Below are 23,314 nucleotides of genomic sequence, written 5' to 3'. Positions count from 1 at the left end.
GAAGGAGTTTAAGCTGTTTTTGTTTAACTCGTTTTAATTGCAGTTTATAAATCGGTCATAAAAAACTTTATTACTATACTGTACCCCACAGTTACAACCGCTGGCCCGGAAAAACGACTTCCCACACTCAGATAAAAAGTAACCTATGAACATGCTTTCTCAAGCTTTAGACCTATGTACTTTGGTTCAAAACTAAAATTCTAATCGGTTCAGTAGCTTTAGTAACTATTTAGTAATCTGTGGCTTTAGTGTATCATCACGACAGATAGTCTGAGTTATTTTTTCATTTATGTCTCTATGTATGCACCTAAAAAACTTCAGCTTTTATTCAACAGAAGAAGTGCCCTAACGAGTAGCTATTATGGCAGTATTTAGCAAAGCCAATGGTATTTAAATTCACCTTCTAAATGCCAAACGGCCTTTAAAGGTTAGCCTTTAGAGCACACTGCAAACTTTTAGTCGGCCGATATTTAGTTTGGGCTCATAAATCAGTATGAAGATGAATGGTAGAACGCACATTACAAAGATAAGGTATAATATACCTGGTATCAGACCGACTAAAAACTTTGTTCGAATTCACAATTATTTTCATTATATGACTAGCCTTTTCTCAAATATGTTGGGGTCGGCTTCCAGTCTAACTAAATGCAGATAAGTACCAGTGCTTTACAAGGAGCGACTACCTATCTGACCTCCTCAACCCAGTTACCCGGGCGACCCAATATCCTTTGATAAGACTGGTTGTCAAACGTACTGGCTTCTGACTACACTTAGCGACTGCCAAAGATGTTCAATGACGAATTGTGGAATGTCGAATTCACGATTTTATACAAAAATATTTTTTGCATATCGGGTCAACTGTCAGCTGACTAAAAGTTTGCAGTATGAGGGTAAAAGGTTGGGCTTTAAGTGGAAGGTGAAACAGTCTTTATTTTTATATCTGTGCTATTTCAAACGTTGGCCTAATGATGGCCATTTTCAGTCTACATTTTGGGATTATTACTGTTTTAAGCCTGATGCAGGCGTCATCAAAGGCAGAGGTTCAGTTGTTTTATTTTGAGATTTCATATTTTCTTTTAGGGATTTTCAGGTTTTATTTCAGGCTAGTGTTTTGTGTGCTGTTCGCTCAAAGGAGGTTTTTTTTGTTTTTGGAACATGTTGAACTCTGTGCTGGAGGTGCACTTTGAAATTAGGTATCATACTCATATTTTAGGCTAAAGTCGGTGCAAAAGTTTTTTTTGTGTGTGACTGTGTGTGTATACCTATGTTTCTTGCTTCTTAATCCGCAAAGGGCTAAACAGATTGTGATGAAACGGGAAAAAACTTTAAATGTCTTCCAAAAGTAAATGGTATACAAGACTTTTTGGATGCATTACTGTATTGAAAAGTCAGTTATCACAGCGATCCATTTTTCACAAAAAATATTTACAGCATAAAAAACCCCGTATGTTTAGCAAGTCGATCACTTGGGTAAAGTAATCAGAAAGTTAAACTAATACTTCTTACCCCTTACCCTTTACATACAGACTTCGATAAATCTCCGAGTATTAGAACCCTTGGTTTATTTCTGCGGGATTTTCACCAACTTCCCCCAAAGCTAAATATTTGCTAAACCTTTTGTGGGTAACTAATTTTCCGAGTATTAACAAAAGAACAAATACCGCTTTTTATTTTAGCGGAATTAACCTTTTTGGTGCGGCTAATTTGCTTAAATATTTCATTATATAAAATGTTGCAATTTATTGCATACTACGGTAGAATTGCTTCTAGTTTACCCTCCTGCAAAGACAAGGTTAGGTTATTCGCCGATATCTTGTTCACATAATATGTATGTATGTAATGCTTTTATCATTGATTACTATCTGTACTATTATTTCTAGAGGTACTATACTATAGGAATAGATACTGATCGTGGCTTCACAAATTTATACTTAAGCTAAACTACAAACATAAGAATTAGAAAATGCCTCTATTTTAATCTGTAGCCGCAACACACTGTGACATATAGATAACAGACCCCTAGTACTCGTAAAAATACAATAAAAGTAAAAACTACATAGTACGGGAGCCATTTAACGCGAACGCAACGCTTTTGAATCAAAGTAAATACGCTAGGGCTGGCTGAAGTAAATAAAAAATGGTTGATCGATTGAGAGATATAGGTAGAATATTGAACTAGGAGGAGGATTAGCATTTTGATTTGGTCATATTAGACTATTTTGAGTAACATTTTGTCGCATAACAGTTGTTGGTAGAATTGACGTTTGTATCTAGTTGGTAACCCGTTCCGTAACGCGCGGAAATAAGTACACACTATGTCCTCCCTAGCCATTAGCTAGCTACTTAGTTAGTTTTTTGTAATTATATAGTTATAATATTTTATAATACAAAATAAAAATATACTTTTAATGCTAAGAAATGCTATAGTACTTAGATTTGTCTGTAAATATGAAACTCACCACGGTAAAAAGGCTTTGAACTGATTGTTAATATTCGTAGATGTATAGATAAATACTCTCTTTATCCAATCTTAGTATCAAGAATATTTTATATTACTTTAAGTATTTTATTAACATTCATAAATAAACAATAAGTAAGTAAAATTTAAAACCTCTCTGTACCCTAGGGTAAAAACCCCAATTTCATACATACATAGTTTCTCCCTTAATATTATTCTTCAATTTTCGGATATGACTTGACAAATATTATTGTTCGTCGTATAAAGAGTTTGTTTATCCAAAAAAGTCGAGTTATTCGTGTCAGAATATTTATGCGGGATCACATAACCGATATATTTATGTATGGAAAATTAGGAGTATAGGCTACCTCGGGCTGTATGGGATAACTTAGTTTATGTTTTGTAGATTCTAGATTTTTGCTTAAACTTTATTATGATTTTGGTTTTATACATGTTCTAAATAAAATCCTTTAATTTAATTGGTGTTCACAGTAAAGAATATATCTTTCTTATCTATGTATATCCTCATTCCATATGCAAGAAATGGTTTAGTTCGGTTTATTTTTTTATCAAACCTTCAAATAGCTGTATTTCTGAGTGTGTTGTATTTTACACCTACTAAACTAAATTAATAATCTACTTACCAATTCTAAGGCATGTCTGTCTTGATATAAATATAAATAAATGTAACATAAAAATAAAATCTTTTAATCATACCTTGGTACATAAAACATGGCCATTAGCATAATTTTCAAAAAATGCATTGTCAAGTTGCACTAACTACCAGCCCTGTTTGAAGTCCGTTATTAAAATAAAAACGACAATACCTGCAGCTTTCATTTAAGTATTGCCTTAGTTTTTCTCTTTCAGCAGCGAGAGTATTTTCAAAAATAAATTTCGCATTGTTTTTCACTGACGACCAAAACTTCAAGAGAATTTCTCATTTAAAACTATTCGTATTTTACACGAAAATATACCGACTTAAAAGTACATAGTGTTGATCTAAATTATCTATACAATACTAATATTACAAAGAGGAATATTTTTTTTGTTTTTTTTTGTTTGTACTCTAAGGTTCCGAAATTACTTTTCGTACGTACTCCGAAACTGATTTAAAAAAACTCTTTCTCTGTTGAATAGCTACACTTTTACCAAGTAACACAGGCTATTTTTTATTTCCGTAACGGGTAGTAGTTCTACAGAACACGAGCAAAACCACGGGAAAACAATTAGTATTTCATAAAATATACATATTATACTAATAATAGACTTCAAACCAATTTTGAAGATAATGATTTACAATAATGTGGTAATGTGGTAAAGGTACATGAACCGGTATGAAAACCCTAATTCACTGTCTCTTTTACACTCATATAAACTTGCTATACTCTATCACTGTTTCTCTTACTCCTCATAATAAGCTTACGCGCATACTGCAGACTAAATAGTCGGCCGACTGTTGTTCCGGAGGCAGGAACAATTTTTTTTAATATCGTGAGTTCAATCAAAGTTTTTAGTCGCTCTGATAACGGACAAATATCACTGATTGTTGTTACGGTTGGGCTGGCTTGTTCTTCGGACAAAGAATTATATACAGCCAGTTATCTGGGCACGTTTCCATGCTGGAGGACAGTGATGAGGAGGAATACTTCGATGCCTAAAACTCAGCTAGTTATTTTATATACATACGTTTTATTACTTTTTATTTTAGTCTCTAAATTGTTAGTAAATGAAGCTAATTTAGAGTTTGTAAATATAGTTTTTCGTTGTCTCGTGTGTACTTCCATTCCTTCATCTTCGTATTGATTTGTGAGTCCAAACCGACTATGGGCCGACTAAAAGTTTGTAGTTTGCGCTTACTCTAATAGTAGTGAATAGAAATGTTGTTTTGCTGATCCCCGGTGGCATCGGATAATACCGCAAAACCGCACTCTCGCGTCGTACATAATTTACTATGATATTATATTATTACAATCTCCTTTACAAGGCCGTTGGTTAAATATACCACAATTTAAACCAATAGGTACAATAATTTTAGGAAATAACGACTGTAAAATGTATTGGTTAAAGTTTTTTTTTTATAATAATAGATTTAATATAGAATCTCTTTCCTCCTTCAACTGTAGGTTTAAAAACAATAAAATAAATTAAAAATAAAAATAAATAATAATAAATAGGTAAAGGTACAAGTATAATATGAAATGTTCTGTTTACCTTATAAAAATCTCCCTTTTGAGCCTACTTTATGAACTAAAGATAATCTTAGCAGAAATAAGATTAAAGTGTTTCATCAAATACATAATTCCGTACCTACAAAATGGCCTTTGTCCTTTAAAAGTAAAATCTTAATAAAAATATTCCTTATTTTAACGATACACCAATCTCAAAGTACCACAGACCTTATAAGTATGGAAATCCTTTTCGTAAAATTATGAGAAAAACATTTTCAAAAGCTTTCTCCAAATATTCTTGTAACAATAAGAAACGATGACCTTTTCCAAGGGACGCTTTTAGGGTTCCGCTCTCGGGATTAAAAATAGATCTCAAGTACTTTATGAAACTTTGTACCAATTTTTAAAATAAAAATACCTGTTATGTATAAAATCAATAATACGTGTCTGTCTGAACAATTATGGCAGTTGCTACGGAAGTTGTCAGAAGTCTGACAACTAATCTTGCCTAAAGGTATTGGGTTGTCCGGGTAACTGGGTGGAAGAGTTAAGATAGGCAGTCGCTACCTGTAAAACACTGGTGCTCAGCTGCATCTCGTTAGACTGAAAGCCGACCCCAACATAGTTCGAAAAAAGTTATAAGTACAGATGATGAATATAATAAACTTCCGAGTACATAAAACTCTTTTGAAGATTACGTCAATCGGGAAACCGTTTTCAAAGAAAGCTAACCAGTCTGAAATGACCTAAATTGCCTTGATTAAGTGATGATGATCAAACCACCTTCCCACGTACGAGATGAGATCTTAACTCTCACAATAGAAAGATAAATAGAGCGTTAATGACGGTAGATTAAAAACCGATAGTCGAAGCAAATCGCTGGGGAGATACCTGACATACATACCTAATAATACCTGCTAGCCTGACCTTTTGTTAGAGCAAATGAGTAAATGGGTTACTGAGAAAGCAGAAGGAAAAGACCATGGAGAACAAAATGACTATGGACATTTCATAACGCAAAATCTCTTAAGAAAGTAGCTTGCCAAAATTCGGGTGTTTGGGGGACGAGGAACGTTACTAGCTTCGTCCTTATACGTCTTCTGTGAAACCCGCCCATTATTGTCTTTAATAAATCACCGATCAATCTTTGACCGATTGTTTTTGGTTTGACAAGGAGCCCTAACGTCTCGTTAGTTTTAGTGACCACGCCTACCGTGCGTTGCTTGACCTACAAGAAGGCGCCTGACCTACCTTCCTTTTGGCATATCCGCTGTTTTCTTTCTTTCGTGGTAAAGATACATAGCCCTGAATCCCAATTCAATTGTAATATATTCAGTGGAAAGATTGTGCCAACATTTCTCACGTATTGAAGTTAATCCATTAGGTACTCCTTCTTGTAGCTAATGGATAAACGAGTGTATTGCTGAACTCTGAATGTTGACTTACGACATTTTGTTGTAGTATGAATTGAATTGAAGTGAAGAAGTATTGGAGAATTGAAATATTAACTGGGTATATGCTTATTTGTATTATACAAGATTTGTGTAATTATTACACGCTTTTTATTAGCTTCACCTGTATGTTTGTTTGTAACCGACTTCTTTGGGCGCGATTTTGACCCACTTTAAACGGCCAGATTTCGTTCAAACTTTGTAGATTTATTGAGGACCGATGACAATACACTAATTTGATAAAATTATTCCATTTTTAACCGACTTCCCAAAAAGGAGGAGGTTACACATACACATCGATTACTCCGAGGTTTATAGACCGATTTATGTGATTCTTTTTTTGTTCGACTTGGAATAGCTGCCAGTTGGTCCCATAGTCGTCAGTCAGGATCTGATGATGGAAACCCTGAGAAATCGAGGGCAACCTTCAAAAGTTGTAGGCATACATAGGGTAAAAACTTGACACTCAGGTGTACGCCTAAAAGCACTATTCAACTGTGAAGATTTGGAGCTGACCTGATGATGGAGACCAGTGAGGGTCGAGGGAACTCGACAACTGAATATGTAAACTACCTCGTGTTTGGGCTTAAATTATTTGTATTGATAAGACCTTTGCAACAGTGAAGGTTTGGAGCTGACCTGATGATGGAGACCAGAGAGAGTCGAGGGAACTCGGCAACTGAATATGTAAAATACCTCGTTTGGACTTATATTCTTTGTATTGATGAGAACTTCCCACTTGTATGGATATTGACAACTATTCGTATCACTGAAAAGCTTTAAATAAATAACCTTTGTACAAAAAAAATTAAACCGACTTCCCAAAACACTAAAAAGCAAAAAAAACTAATTTTAGGTGCATCGGCCTAGAAGTCGGTGGCAAAATTAACTTAGTAACATCCATTAGACACCGACTTCTAGGCTTCTCAATTTGCAAAATATGATTTTTGTTAATTTATATAATTTTCATCTATAGTCGATAAGGTAAGAAAATTAATTAAAACTAGAACTTTTCTCTACAGTCGATAAGGCAGGACTCGATGTTAATTTTTATTTCCAATAATTATCTTTAGCCGTTTTCTCTAATATTGACAAATTTTTGTATACTAAAGAGAATTTTAATTCTACAAAACAAATAGTAGTTTTAAAACAAACTAAAAAGTAGAAAATAAATAATAGTTTAAAAAAACTAAAAAACACGCTTTTTATAGAAAAACGAACTAAAAATTAGAAAATAATAGTGTGAATACAAAAAAAAATATTTAAAAAAAGCGTGGGGTGCTTTTTAAGATATTATCGAAATGAAAATCACCGTACTCATATCTGTCAATAAAATATTTATAACTATTGACACCATGCACCCCACGCTTTTTTTTAAATATATTTTTTTTGTATTCACACTATTATTTTCTAATTTTTAGTTCGTTTTTCTATAAAAAGCGTGTTTTTTAGTTTTTTTAAACTATTATTTTTTTATGTTATAAAAGCGATAATCCTTTAGAAAAAAGCATTCGACAGTTATGGGGAAATTAGGAGCAATGTATAGTTTATGTCCAAATACCTTGAAAAATACCTTTGTCACAAAACGTTTATCTTGAAGCCATTTAAAACTAACTACACAATTTTAATATTAAAGAACAATGAGATATTTACATGCATACTCTAATTAAATACCAACATAAAACCTACTGAACCCAATACGAGACAAAATTTTACTTGACCGATTTTTTAATAACAAAATCACTGAATCAGCGACGTACAAAGTCCGAAAGAATATTGCTCAGAAGACATTGTTGGCAAAGTTTTTTGTGACCGTTTCAGGGTATATTAGACGCCACACAATGCTGGGTTTGAAGGACTCTTGACATCCGACGCCTTACTTGTTACGTACCTACGTATCAATGTGATATTGACAAAAGTTTTTCAAACATCGAAGATGAATGGTTTCTGAATAAATCATGGGGTTCCTTTGTGGTCCTAAAAGTCAAGACGGCTTAATGGGGCAGAAAATGATTGTGGATTTAAATTCATTTTATAAGATCAAGACGATCCATAACTTCTTGTTATGGACAAAATAAAGACTGAGAAAGAAAGTTATTTTATTTTGTATGAACTTTAAAGACAGTAAGATGTTGAAACAAAAGTGTAAGACTAAGAAGAAAAAACAAATATAAATGAAAGAGAAGAAAACGTTAATATTGCAGTACTTAATAAATCTGTAGGTTTGTTACAATCTTTTGCGGAACAAATCATTGAAATGAGGTCAGATATCGAGAAGTATCGTAATGAAAATCGATACGATTCTCTCGGCATTATTTGCGTCCTTGTTGTGACTCTCAACAAGTTACTCAAGTGCGCTGAGAGTTCAAAATTATGTAGTAATCTTTCTAGAATAATCATTACTAGAGTTTTCTGGCAATGTACTTTCATTTTCATACTTGAATTATGTACTCGTAATATCTCTCTTATGACAATAAAAATAGTTGAGATGTTATCGATGGCCAAATATTTCACTCGATCAATGACTTAATTAATGAGAAACCATTCAATCAAATATTTTGTGTCTTTGTGACGTCATCTTCACTTTTAGACAGTGATGTATAAATTCTATAAAAAAAAGCATGATTTGGCAGACAGACTAATTTATTACAGTTATTTATTAGTGTCAAGAACTTAGTAATAAAGAAATTGTAGGATCACATCGAAAATCTTCATTTAGTCTATCATAAATTCTGACACGGAAAACTTCTTAAAACTTTTTTCGTTCTACCAAAAACTGCCAATAAATATCATTCCTCCCCATCCACGTAAATACCAGTCAATAATAACAATTCTCCGCCAAATATCGTCCCATCACAGTCGTAACATCACTCTTCCAAATTTCGCGGACCCCAAACGGCAACCTTTCCCCACTTTGCCCCAAAAATGGAACAAAAAAATATCGACACAGCCCTCCAATGCCATTTATTGTCTCGCTTTCATATTTTACCTGTGTGACCTTCGTTTGTATGACAAAGGGGTGAAACTGTTCAAAGTGCTTTCCACTGTCCATAATTTGCCATTTCGCGATATGAATGCCGTTGACCGGAATCGTGTGAAGGACTAAATAGTGCCATTTAATGGTAATAATATAGAACTTAATGTTTTATTTGAAGGCTATAAAAAGACAAAAATATTTTCCGTATGGTATCAATTTTGATTTGAATTTTTGTATTCTTTTTTCGCTGAAATGTCGACAGAAATATGTTGTAAAGAATGTTGTATCGAAAATTGTGCCATCGAGTTATGCTGAACGGAATCCGACACTGTATTTATTTCAGTCGCTGTTTTATTTTTACGTTTTTATAAGCGCTGGTTTTTGGCTGCAGTAAATTATTGACTTACAAAATGGTGAACACGAATGAACTTACGACCTTTTGGCTACTGAGTCACCTTTGAGCCATTACTTTTATAGATCAAGATAGTTCACATTTCTCGGTATTCAGCACCTACGTTTTCCATGTTAAAGTCGATTACGGGTCATAAGCTTCGAAGGTGTTGCGGATCATGTTCAAACAACAAATTATACTTGCAAATCGGTTAGTCCTAAAATTTCAAACATTTGGGATTTTGGGTTCGTTGGTCTTATTTTAGCCGAACCCTATTTATTTATGGATGGCGTTTAGCAGGAAATGCACGGTCGTCTATCCTGAAAGGGTAGCGTTGTGTCATTGGCTGAGGGTAGTATGTCACGAACTTCCATCTAATCAACGTTTCGCAGACCTTGTTATTTCGAAAATGGGTGTGGACCGTGTTTCTGCGCCATTTTGCACTGATGGATGAAAGTAATGTGTTTGGCTAGCAGTTTTGTACTGTCTGGTGGATTCTGATTTGCTTAGTGTGTTTTTAGTTGACATATCTACTCATTATCAAATGGAATGGTAAACGGGTAGACTTACTTTCCTATTCAAATAAATAGTAAGAAGGATTTTGAAATTATGTGGATAAATCGATTGTTACGCATAAATATTATTTCATCCGTATCAACATAACAATAGAGATAAACAATCGTGAGTTTATTAGTCAATTAATAAAAGCGAATGTAACAGCAGATACAAATATAATAACAGATAACATTCCAACAAATTATGACATAAAACCTAAAAAACCAACTGAAACACACAAAGCATAACACATACTACACGACACACTTCACGTCATATCACATGGAGATATAGATAAAGCCATTAATAACGTTCTCAGAAGATTATGTTTATAATGAATGTTCGTCATTACAGAGCGGGGGAGTGATGTTCTCGCCGCTGGGGCGACTGCGGGTGGCACAGGCTGTCAGGAAACAGGTGATTATTAATTAGTTACGATTGTTCTTGGATTTAATGAGGAAGATTTGTGACAAGCTACGAAGGAATAGATTGAAGGTGTATGCAAATTTTGAGAGAAACAGCGGAGGGAAATGCTGAGGGATTTAATGCAAAATCTTAAGGTAACGGTGACGGTGAAATTAATGTCTCAGATTTTTGCAAATAAATTTATAATGGAAAATCTAGCATCAGTGACTTAAAAAGAAAAAAATTGCCTTAGCAACTCTTTATCATCACCAAGAACACAACTGAAGCTTCTCTTTACAGTATACCATAGCGACTGCTTGAGGAATTTTATCCTTTATGTATCCAATTTTTTTTAAGATAATGATAATTTCTATTCAAATGACACAGATAATTTTAACAATACTGGAAACAACACTGACTACGATATTTTCTGCATTTATCGAAAGGTATAGCCATAAACCCCTCACAATCTGCTTCCAGATGAGTCAACTCCCAGTGCTAGGGTCCGAGGCAGCCCCCCTGCAGGCTCCACTATGCTACCAGCTGCTGTGTGCTCCACCCCTCGCGCCTCTGCAGCCGTGCGCGCCATGCGAGCTGCCTCCACCACCGTATGCTGTGTACCCGCTGCCGTTTGATAGTAAGTTAGAATAACATTAGTATGAGCATAAGTAGTACCTAGTTATTGAATTGGATTTTTTTGTGTGTCTTACAAGGTGTTCAATATTTCTTATTACTGCCTGAGGAAGTTATTTAAACATCCGATTAAATAATATCCAAACATGCGGTTCAACAATAGCCTTCGTGATATTTAGGGTCTTATGAGTATCAATGTTTTACCATGGCAACACAAGACCATAAAGGGATACCAAATAATTTGTGAAAATAAAGAATGTTGTGCTGGCTACATCTTTCCCTTGACGTTATGTTAGCCTAAAAGTTAGAGGTTTTCTTGTGTTAGTTTCCCTGTTCAGCTTTCATGTAGGGTTAAAATTATACTTGTACGATTTTAATTCGTCATTTGTTTTATCCTCAGCTACCCCAGCGATCTACGGACCCCCAGCTCAGTACGCGCTGGTGCCAGCTCCATACAGCACTCCATGCTGTGAGCCCTCATGCTGTGCACCCCTCGACAAGCAGCCCCGGGTGCCGCCGCCACCGTTACACCCCGCGTTCATTTACTAGACTCACCCCCCAAGAAATATATTAAAGGCATTCTCGTTTAGATTTGGAAGTACTTAAAAAAAATACAACTGATGGTGGAGTTAAGGTATGTTTGAGAGATAAAGAACATGAACCAGCTATCGATAGTAAAATAGAGGAACATAATAACACCTGTATGGTATAAAGCCTATTGTGAGCGAATCGTGAGTACAGATGCTGTGAATAGTCTATTTGAATGTACAGCTGTAACAAAGTATACAAAAACCGAGCAAAAGATACCGCAAGATACGAAACCTTAACAAGATAAGGCCACAACAGCAATGCATCTTGTAAAGATAACGTAGTATTTGTCAAAATATTAACATTCTCTATTTGAAATAAGATTTTTTCCGCTGTCACGATAATATCTCCTAAAAATACTATCAATAATTCTTATAGCCAATGTCTTTGATATATTTCTTCTCATAACATCATTCGCGAAGAAGGTTAAGTTAATATTGTTCAGCTTCTTCGATGTATTCCATCTTGATTGCTCAAGTCTTCCAATCCAGTTCATGCTCATCTTCAGACATAACTCCTCTATGAATAAACTGTCTGTGAGTTTGTTTGTGACTAATCTACGGACATCCAGCTGCGATGGTATAAGTGTTCAAGTTGTCACGTTTGTTTACATTTCTCTGATTGTCTGGTCGCTTTTATTTATAGACGTAAGTACCTATATTTAGCTTCAACCTGGTATATTTAAGAAACCGTGGATTCACGTGCTATCATTATTACTATAGTGAATTTTATTGGTGTATCAAATTGCTGTTTGAATCAAATAACCTTGATCATTCCGTGTCGTGACTTTCAAGTTTAGATAAAAATAATTATGTCATCCAAATACCTACAACGATCTAAATGTGACATGCTTGTAATATCTGTGTTAAATTTTCAAAATATTTATGGAATTTATTCTGAATTTAAAGTAATAGTTACCAAAATATAACATTAACTTAAATAAAAATCAAACATTTTAATATTCATATTCTATGGCTACCTGGTGGAAACCCCGGGCGAGGTCAATTTGATACATCTTTAGCCATTCTCATGATTAGTGTTAAAATACAAATCTTTAACTTAGGTGCGGATATTTTTTCCTTTTTAACTAGTCAGTGATATAAGAAAGAACGTAAGCCAATATCAAGTATAATATCAGTATTCACTTCAAAATCTTTATCACCTACCGAAACGAATATAATATATACGTTCTAGTTTCTCATATCCGCACTCGAGTCAAGTATTTCAACACTTTGTTTTATAATAATAAATGTGCGTTATAAGCGAAACGAATTAAGCACAAAATCGATTAGTTGCTAGTATTAGATGACGTTACCTCTGATAAAAGACAGATTTGTTATTGCTTGTTATCCTTGAAAAGGATTTTTGTTTATCCTTAGTGTAAGATTGTTTTTTGAAACCCCAATGTCGGTGTCTAGGCGTCTTGGAATTGAAAATTGGAAAAAAGATTTTGATAGATAACAATTTGTAGAATAATCAGTACTTGTATTTAAATAAGTGGATATTGGTATAAGAGAGATGTATCGTATATTTGAATCGCTTGTATGAGCTACGGTGGAAGTAGTTAGTAACGTATTTAGAGATCTTTGGCGATTGGCTGCTTGCCTACTTAACGAGGGACCTAGCTTGAAGATAATAATAGTAATTTTAGAGTCAGATTTTAGTTTCAGTCCTAAGACGCCTATATCCTACGTGAACTAGAACAGAGAAAACAAAAAAATATTTTTTAATATTATTTAGTTTTTACATGTTGCTGTTGAAATAAACTGGGGTCCAAGATGTGATAAGGAAATGTGAAATTCAAAGTTGGTTTAAAAATTTTGAAAATCACATTTCTATACCCGTTATTGTTGTGTTGGAAATAAGAGTAAACTCAGTTTTTATGCACACATTAAACTTGCTACCTTATGACATGTTTAAGTAAGAAAAACTGACTGAAGATGAGAGAGAAAACAGGTATCACGATATAAACAAAAATATTACTGGATCTAATGAAAATGTTACGGCAGTTTTCTTACTTAAACAAGTTAATAAAGCAATCACTAAAGAAAATTGTTTTTTAAATGTTAACAATGATTGAACAGCACTCTGTTCTCCAAGTGATTAACAATAGACTTATCTAACGAATCCTTAGAGCAATGAAATCATCAACTATGTGATATGGGATTATTTGAGTAATGATAGCAATAGTTTTATTTAGTGTCATTAGAAGTAGATTCTTTTAAACCTTCATAGTTTTGTGAACCGTTGCATCGTCGTAATGTATTAACATAAATATTGAAGAATTTAAATGTTTTAAAGATAAGGTCTCTTGCACATGTGATAATGTAAAAATCACAGTTATCAGTCCTGTCGTATCTTCTTCCAATCAATTCAATGGCTTAAAAGATGTTACAATTCTTCCTGATGCAGCTAGGTTCTCAAATGTTACCAGATTATTAATAGGACCAAAATATGATTCCCTTCAATCCGAAATGTGCAATAATCTTCGCGTCTGTCTAGATTAGTATATCACAAATCTCTATACGTAAAATTGTTGTATTAATATAAATCATTTTGATATTGTATTCTATCACTTCTATGGCTGCTAGTTGTGTGATGCTGCGGTGAATGAATTTGTGTCTATTTTTAACTAGCTTATCAATATTTATCTTTATCAAGATTATCTCTTCTCATTTGTTCTTTATCGTGTATTATTGTACTTTTAATTTTGGTGCTCTTTCTTCTTCACATATATTTCCCAGCTTTTTTTGATTACCAAAGCAAACTGCCATTGTCTAGTCTCTATCTAAAATATCTGCTATAAATGTTGTATCAACAAATTCATTCACCCAAGCACAGTCGATGTGGTCTTCTGCCTTTAGATGTAAGGCTTTCGTCTCAATTACTATTGTACATCATAATTATACGATTAGTGTTACTGGAAATGCTGTCAATTTATCGTCTTGGATTTTTACAATATATGTATGTATTTATTGTTAATGTTAAGTGTAGTACTTAATGTGATGCTTCGATCGAGTATCATTTGTATCTTCGTGTGCTTGTAACTTCAGTTCCTTGTATTTGTGTTACCTCAGAACTAATATCTTATATACTATCGTTATATCATAGTCTTTCTATTTAATTGATTCACGCTTCAAATTATTGCTTGCTGTCCTCGAAGAAGGGAGGTGTATTTCCGATATTCTGAATACTACAGGATCGTCAGGCATTTGAGAAGATAAAACACTAATACCCCTGAATCCACGTCAAGTTGGGAAAAGAAAGTACTTAAAGATACCAATATATCTGGTTCATCAAAAATACCTGACTCTTCAAGGACAGTTCAAAGCAAATAATGGCGTGAGTCAAAATAGCACTCATCGTATACATTTCGATGTTGCACTATCGATGTTTTGAGTACAAGGAATATTATATCCAAGCTAAACTTAAGGTCTATCTTTATCACTTTCATTGCTTCTGCAGTTTTTGGTGTAAATGCATTTAAAGCGGATTCCAAATCAAAAATCTACAGGTTTCTGTCATTTATTGCCAATTTTGCTTTGTTATCTTCAGAAATGTTATAAATATTTTTTACCACTTTAACTTGATTCAAATCTTGGTCATAAGGATTATAATAGTATTATGAAATGTTTCAACAAAATTTGAGTACCAGTTTCATATGCATTTACTCCAGAATTTGCAACAACAATCATAATACGTGGCCTAGATACATACTGCCTAACATATCGGATAACGAATCAGTACGCTAAAGTTAGTTATTTTTTTTACAACTGTATATAATCTCTCGCTAGTGAACGTAGTTGTGTGGACGAATGTAATTTAGACAATATTAATGTAATTATAGGTTAGGAAGATAATGTATTTATTAAGATTGTCACTTATCTTAGGTCACGGTCGGCTTCGTTTTGTGAAACGCTTTTGGTGGAACTGGCTTTAGTTAAAAAATATCTGCGCATACAAATCCAACAATAAGAAGTAGGTACTACATATCGCTTGCTTAGTATTAAAGTGACCGAATTCAAAATCAATCAATCATGAGTTAGATACACTGTCATCTTTAAAACAACGCCATCTGTGACAAACTCCAAGAAACTCTTAAAAAGTTAGAGTTATACTGCTCTTACAATGTTTCGGTCTCTTTCACACTTATGAATTTGAAGACGCCATTTTGACATTACACTGACACATTCAGTAATCGTTTAACCGGCTCAAAACGAACATCTGGTCGTTTGTCATAAAAGTGACCTATTAATATTTAGGATTGTGTAACAGTGAAATCGAAGGTAAGTTTTACTGATTATTTTTGTTGTATTTTGACCCAATACGTAATGAGTCTATTTTATATTAAATTTGTTAATTTATTGTACGATATATTACGTTTTAGGACTGTTTAAAACTAAAACTTCTAGATGATTCTACAGCACATTAATGATTAGGTCTCTTTTTGAATAAAAAACTTAGTAAATTTATTCGTACACTCTGTAGAATTCATTGTTAAGTCTGTTTATTACAAATAATGATAATGTATTTTTAGTAACATTCAGTATTTGGTCTGTACTATACTAAAAAAAAAACGGAATTTTGCTATGAATGTGCTAGGTGATTTAAGTTCAGGATTGAGTCACTTTAAAACGAAATATGGAACAAAAAAAGAAGTTTCACTTGTTGACCTATAATTATAATTAAGTATTTTTTTATTAGGATGACGTCGTCTACTTCGCGATCAAGAAAAATTCTAGATTTAATTCAAATTGAAGATAACATTATTCCAACTCAAAATGTTGATGTTCAGGTGTGTAAAAATCGTTGAATTGTCTTTATGGTGTCTTTCTTTATTTACGTCTACCTGCAATTTACTGACTAATACTTCTTTTATTGTTAACAGACGATTTGTTGTGATGCAACTAAAGAGCCCGAAAATGTTACGAATATTATTCCAACTCAAAGTGCTGATGTCCAGGTTTGTAAAAATAATTGTATTGTCAAGGTATTTTATTTATGGCTAGCTGCAATTTACTGACTTACTCACCTTTAATTGTTAACAGACGATGATATGTGACGCATCTAAAGAGCCCGAAAATGATACTGATATTGTTTCAACTCAAAGTGGTGATGTCCAGGTATGTAAAATTACTACTTAGCACTTACTTATTTATTGATACTTTATGTAGGTATGTTTAGTTAAATTTGTTTATTCACCTTTTATGTTTACTTGCAGATGTTATGTGATGTTTATAATAAACCCGAAAATCAACGACATTTGAATGCCTCTGAGTATTTCAAACATACTGAAGGCCGTAACAAGGCAGTTATAGATTATCGTGTGTCACCTGTTAATTCTGGAGAAAGCGACGCAGATTTAAGTGATGGCGATCCTACTTTCGAAACCGTACAAAGGGCCAACAGGGTAGTCATTTGCTATTTCCCCGTACCCGTAGTTCAAGTTCGAGTAGTAGTTCTTCTTCAACTTCAGACTCAAGTTCATCATCTGATAGCTCTAACGAAGAGACTTTGGAAGAACAGTTAAATGCCAATAACACAGAAAATAGAACACCTGAGCCAACAAGAGAGTTAGACGGAGGAACAATGGAGAATCAAGATAATTTAACAGAAGACACAACTTCCGGAACACCTACAGTTTCTACTAAGCCAAAAGGTAAAAAACGCACTAGACAACCGGAAAACTGGAAGCAAACTAGAGCAAAAAAATTGAGAAATTGTGGTAAGTCATATATTAATAGTAAAAATATTATAACTAAAGCTCGTGAACTTAAACCACCATGTAATGACCAGTGCAGGCTGCAATGTTCTAGCAAGATTGATTCTGTTCAAAGGCAAAGTATTTTCGACGCATACTGGGAACTTGGAGATATTCATAATCAGCGATCTTTCATTTTGTCGTGTTTATCTGATATCACACCCAGATATAAATATACCAATGCATTGACCCCACGGCATTGTAACAAAGCTTTCCATTTTGTTGTTGCTGGTAATTCGATCAGAGTTTGTAAAACCTTTTTTACTAATACTTTGAACATATCCGATCGTATGATTCGTACTGTTAAACATAAGACTGATAAACATGGAATTTTGAAGACGGATTGTAGAGGAATAACCGGTAATCATAAATCAGATGAAGTATTAATTTCTGACATCAAAGAATTTATCAATTCTATTCCAAGAACTGATTCTCATTACACACGACAATCATCGACCCGTGAATACATAGACGGTGGAAAAACGATAGTAGATCTCTTTAAAGACTTTGAAGAAGTCCAAAAACAAAAAAATAAGCCAGCAGGAAAGTATTGCACATTTTATAAGGTTTTTAATACACAATTCAATATATCATTTTTTCGCCCAAGAAAGGATCAATGCGACACATGTTTGCAATACCAGAATTCATCGCCTGAACAAAAACTTATTATTCAAGAAAAATATGATTCCCATTTAGAAGAAAAAACCCTCAGCCGACAGGAAAAATATAATGACCGACTTAAAATTGATGACAGTAATAAAGTAATTTTGTTCGACCTCCAAGCTGTTCTTCAATCACCTAAAGGGGACACTTCAGCTTTCTATTACAAAAGTAAGCTCAATAGCTATAATTTCACTGTTGCCTCCTTAAACAAAAAAGTAGAAGGCAAAGTACAGGAATCGTACAGTAACGTGCATTGTTATTTTTGGAATGAAACTGATGCAAAAAGAGGTGCCAATGAAATAGGCTCTTGTCTACTCCATTATTTCGAACAACTTTGTATCGAATCCAGGGCTACTAATGAGGAAGGCATCAATCTTATACTGTATTCGGACAATTGCGGAGGACAAAATAAAAATAAATATATCGTTACACTTTATCTTTACGCAGTTACACATCTTAATATTAATTCCATCACACATAAATACTTAATCAAAGGGCATACGCAGAATGAAGCCGATAACATACATAGCCTTATAGAAAAAGAGGTAAAAAAGAATTTAAGATCTGGACCTATATATTCACCACACCAATATGTATCAATAATTAAAAATGCACGAAAATCAGGAAACAAATTTATAGTAAATGAGCGTACATTTCATGACTTTTATGACTTGAAAAAGTTACAAGAAGCTTGGGGATACAATTTTAATAAAACAAAGAATGGAGATAATATTGTATGGAATGACGTAAAAATGATTAAGGTGACAAAGAAAAACCCCTTTTCATTTTTTATAAAAAAATCTTATAAACAGGATTTTTTGGAAGTATGTGTAAGAAACAGGCGAACCAAAATGTTGCCTTTAAACGAGTTAACGCTAGTCAAAGCGTACACTGGAAAACAAGAGCTAAGTGAAAATAAAAAAAAAGATTTACGCGAATTATTGTCTAAGAATTTGATCCCTAACTTTTATTCTGACTTTTATAATTCCATTCTTTAATCAGTAAAGGTAAAGATGACTCCTCCGTTTTCATCTTATATTTTTAAATAATTTATGTTTTGTTAACTGATTTATACCTAGACTGCGGACCTACTAAGAATACCATAACGCTGATTAGATTCGCTAAGATCTCTTTTAATTTTGCTACGATGTTATAATTATAGTTTATAATAGTTATCATAGTTTTTTACAATACTATATACTACTTTGTATAAAAAAACTATATTTGCTTTTTGTTAATTTTGAAGGTATATGAAAATGTATACTATTTTTTTTATTATATTTCTCGTAATCATTTAAATAAAGACTTGTAATTTAAAAAGCGATAGTTAGGATAGAAGAGTGATTTTTGTGAACTGATGTAAACCTACTTAGAATACCATGAGACTGATTGATTTATTGCTTAGAAGTTAAGATCTCTTTTAATTATATTAATAAGTTCGGTATAAAAACATCTAACATCTTCTATTAATAAGTGTTAAAATGAAAATAACAGTTTTTTTATAATTTTAGTTCCTTAATGTTGATCTCTTTTTTTTAATTAAAAACCGTAACTACAAAAATGTATTTTCATTTTTATGTATTTTCGTTTAGTATTATTATGACTTAAACCTTACATATACAACCAAGTAGTATTTGAATTTAATAATAAATCAACTCAAAATTAATTAGGTCTTTATCTTTTTGGCAGACTAACTGTTACTTAGTATTATATAGACCTAAAACTACAAAAGTAATTTTGACAGCCTACAATAAACAAAATAAATAGTATTCAATTGAAATTTAAGTTTCAACCAACTATGTGGTTCATATTCTATCATTAAAAAATAAAAATAACTATGCGAGTAACATCTTGTAACATTTATGTCTAAATAAACAGCCAAAGTCCTAATTGCAAAACGTTTTTTGCGATTTGCCAAAAAACTAGTTTTTTCAATTCGGTCACTTTAATAATAAGCGTGCGATATATCGTTTCCAATAATTTTAAAGCAAGAATCCCAAAAACTAAATTCGTTTGAAGTGACTCGAGTCATCATCATCTCCCGAGCCTTTTCCCAACCATGTTGAGGTCGGCTTCGGCTTGCAGTGATTCCAGTAGTTGAAATTAAATATCTAATTGAGATTATTCTTAATCTCTCACCCAGTTGTGTTCACCTTGACTATTTTCGTGAATAACTTCAGATTTGAATAGTATTTTTCCTGCTTATAGATACCCTAAAGTCAGTTTTAACAAAACCTCGTCTTTGTCGCCATTTGTGAACCGTAGTTATAATTAACTTTTAGTCGGAAAGCTGTCAATAGTAGTAGTGGGACTCACTGTATCACTGTCGGTATTAATTTCATCATTGTTTTTATTAACTGGTTTAATTTTGTTCTTGCCAAGTTTTCCTTTGATGCTTTTTGGAATCATTATCAGTTTTTGAAAAGAATATCAAAAATTTAAAATTCACATATATAAAGAGTTACAACTTTAATTCCTTCAAAATTATCAGTGTTGAAATGAGATTTTTGCTGCGTATAGTTGAACATAGGACATCTCCGACTTAAAATTAATTCCTATTTACTTCCTTATGTACTATTATGTATTTTCTCATGCATGAGAGATGTTAGAGGCTCTAGAACCTTCTCCTGTCCACATCATAGTATCATGACATACAGGGACAAAGACAATACCGTTGTTTTGGTTGTAGTTATTTTGTAGGAGTTTGTCATCATGTGATGGATCGGTACGTCCATTTATCATTTGCTTTAGCGGGTAGACAGGATTAGTGGTTATGCTAAAATAAGTCTTGTGTTTTGCTTGATTGAGTACATTTTGGGAAATTTCATTATCATTCTCGGGTAGGTTCTTTGCCGGGTCGGTATTAACATCTTAAGGGATGAGCTTGAAGATAAAATGGACGGAGTTTTTAAGAGTCTAAATATGCATTATTATTCTCAATATTTATTTGCTTTTATTATTCATCTCTTTCATACCTTTTTCTGATCCTAAAATGTACACAATCAAGAAAACGAAACTCTACTTCTAATAGAAAACTCTCGATGTTAACAAAAACTGAAATATCCAAAAAAAAGTATAAAATAATAATTATTAACTAAAATAAAAATAAATATTCATAATTCTTCTCCACTCCAGTGTCCGCAACAAAATGCTTGATAACTTAAGTATTAACTTAATAAGTTAAATAGTAATTGTTTAAGGATTGTCCAAAAACAAGGCATCTGTCAACGTTTTGTTGTTTTTGTCCAATTTTCGAATTGTATATGCTGTTTGTTTTGTATAGTGGCGTTATGATAGGCGAAGATTTTACTAAATATAATTTTAAAAATATTAATCGTTAAAATATTAACTGAATATTGGAAGGAGCTTAACAATTGTGTGAAGGAATATAAGTAAAAAGTTATTTACTAAATAAAAAAGTCTCAGATTGAAATGGAATAATGTTAAAGAATAAGAAAGGGGAAAAAAAGTAAAAATAAATTTATCAATGAAAAGATTCCCAACATTGTAATTATTAAAGTAAATTATCATTTGAATTTAATAATAATAAATAATGGGACTGAAAATAATAAGAAATCGTGGCGTCACTGTCCAAACGAACACATTTTTGATAAAAACCTTTACAAATTTGTAGTCCAACTTTTTTGTTACGATAGTTTTACCCTTTTTAGAGATACGTATAACGCGAAATAAATGAATATTATTTGTTGAATATAGAAAATATTTCATAGCAATATTTTTATTGTTAACTACTTTTAAGGTACCCTCTTAAAAGCTATGCGAAATAGTAAACGGCTTTTTATATATCGACCAGTGTTTAGTACGTATGGCACATAATAATTATTAAATAGTGAATTTAGAGAACTATTAAAGTCACCTATCAAGCTGTCTTTGTACTGTATATGTAGCAGAAGTATATATATCTATATCTATCCTATTCTATACTATACATGTTAGATTGTGACTCTGTATATTTCCTAATAACTATTAAGCGTGGACAAATTTTAATGTCGTTATTAATTTCTATGTTTAATAATAATAATAGAGTATCTTCAATAATAATTATTAAATAAGATACGCGCGCTATCGTGATCATTATTCAATCATTACGCACATAAGTAAAAATAATAATATACGAATTAATTATAAGTTAATAATAATAATCACACCATTGTATCATCGAATGTAATTGTTGATTGTTATATTATAATTATAATACAATTATTGTCTAGTTATTATGTATGTGATATTGTTATTGGAATAATAGATATTTTAAATGCTAATAAAGTAATTAATTCTATTACCTTTCTTGTTGACTTGTGTGTGTAATAGTTATTCAAATAAGACACTAGTTGTAAGTGAAGAATTTTAATGTAATTTCAGAACCTGGTCAAGTATATTCGTGGTAATATATTAAATAATATCAAACCTAATAACTGCTTGATGTGTTCTTGTAGGGATAAAACTATACTTTTTAAACATACAGCCTTCTGTCATTGGAAATCAGATTTTACTTCATACTTCACTAAATATGTAGTGTTGTTTTAAAATGTGAATTTATTAAAATTGAATCTTCACTTCGAACATGAAGAGGCATGTTAAAATAATTCATTGTTACGTTATTTATCGAATTCATTATTCAGCTATCTTATTTAATAATACCAAATTTTTGATGTAATTCATATTTTAAAACAACATTTTCACCATCCCTATAGAGTAACCAAAATACGAAAAAATATCTTTGACAATAATAATTCTTATTATTAATAATAGACTATTATTATTGTCACAAATATTATTAACAAACTATGCTTGTATGTAAACTTAGTATGATCTCACACGAAATAATAAATTATAGACGATCTATTTTACAAAAATATATCTTTCCTGAAAACTGTAATAGATTTTTTCTTTTTAAAATTAATCGAGAAGCTCTCATATCACTTGCAATCTGCGAATCACTGTGGGAGGGGAACTCTTGCGCACTCATTTATACACACAATAGTCTGAAAGAAAATCCCATGAAAACATTATTATTTTTCAGTAAATTAACCATATGTTTTTTATTCAGAAAATATTTTAATGACCATAACAAAGTATATAATAGTACATTAATTGCAAAAATATATTAATATTTATTGATTAAGTATTTAAATAAAAGTGTGTTGTGTTATAAATGAGTGCGCAAGCCCCCTCTATAGAGCTAAGTACAATAATTAATATAATATTGAAGCAATAACGAATAACTTAATTTAAGTCAC

The 23,314-nt window shown here is 32.4% G+C and overlaps 1 protein-coding gene and 1 non-coding gene across 2 annotated transcripts in view; both read left to right on the top strand.

Moving 5' to 3' along the window:
• LOC110382895 (protein boule) overlaps positions 1-12,551 on the top strand; it is a 29,125-nt gene extending 16,574 nt beyond the window's left edge. The window contains exons 2-4 of the mRNA XM_021343604.3: positions 10,358-10,420; positions 10,889-11,045; positions 11,442-12,551. Coding sequence (XP_021199279.1) covers positions 10,358-10,420; positions 10,889-11,045; positions 11,442-11,590 — 369 coding nt within the window. The 3' untranslated portion in view covers positions 11,591-12,551. The remainder of the gene's footprint in view (positions 1-10,357; positions 10,421-10,888; positions 11,046-11,441) is intronic.
• Positions 12,552-15,274: 2,723 nt separating this feature from the next.
• LOC110378860 (uncharacterized) lies at positions 15,275-19,614 on the top strand. The gene is made up of 4 exons (XR_010277787.1): positions 15,275-15,915; positions 16,518-16,592; positions 16,678-16,752; positions 16,851-19,614. It is a non-coding gene; the product is annotated as an uncharacterized LOC110378860 (transcript).
• The last annotated feature ends 3,700 nt before the right edge of the window (positions 19,615-23,314 follow it).

The sequence above is a fragment of the Helicoverpa armigera genome, chromosome 26, assembly GCF_030705265.1.
Source record: "Helicoverpa armigera isolate CAAS_96S chromosome 26, ASM3070526v1, whole genome shotgun sequence".
Taxonomy (NCBI): Eukaryota; Metazoa; Arthropoda; class Insecta; order Lepidoptera; family Noctuidae; genus Helicoverpa; species Helicoverpa armigera.
The sequence above is the reverse complement of the archived record's forward strand: the minus strand, read 5'-3'. Positions and strand labels throughout refer to the sequence as shown.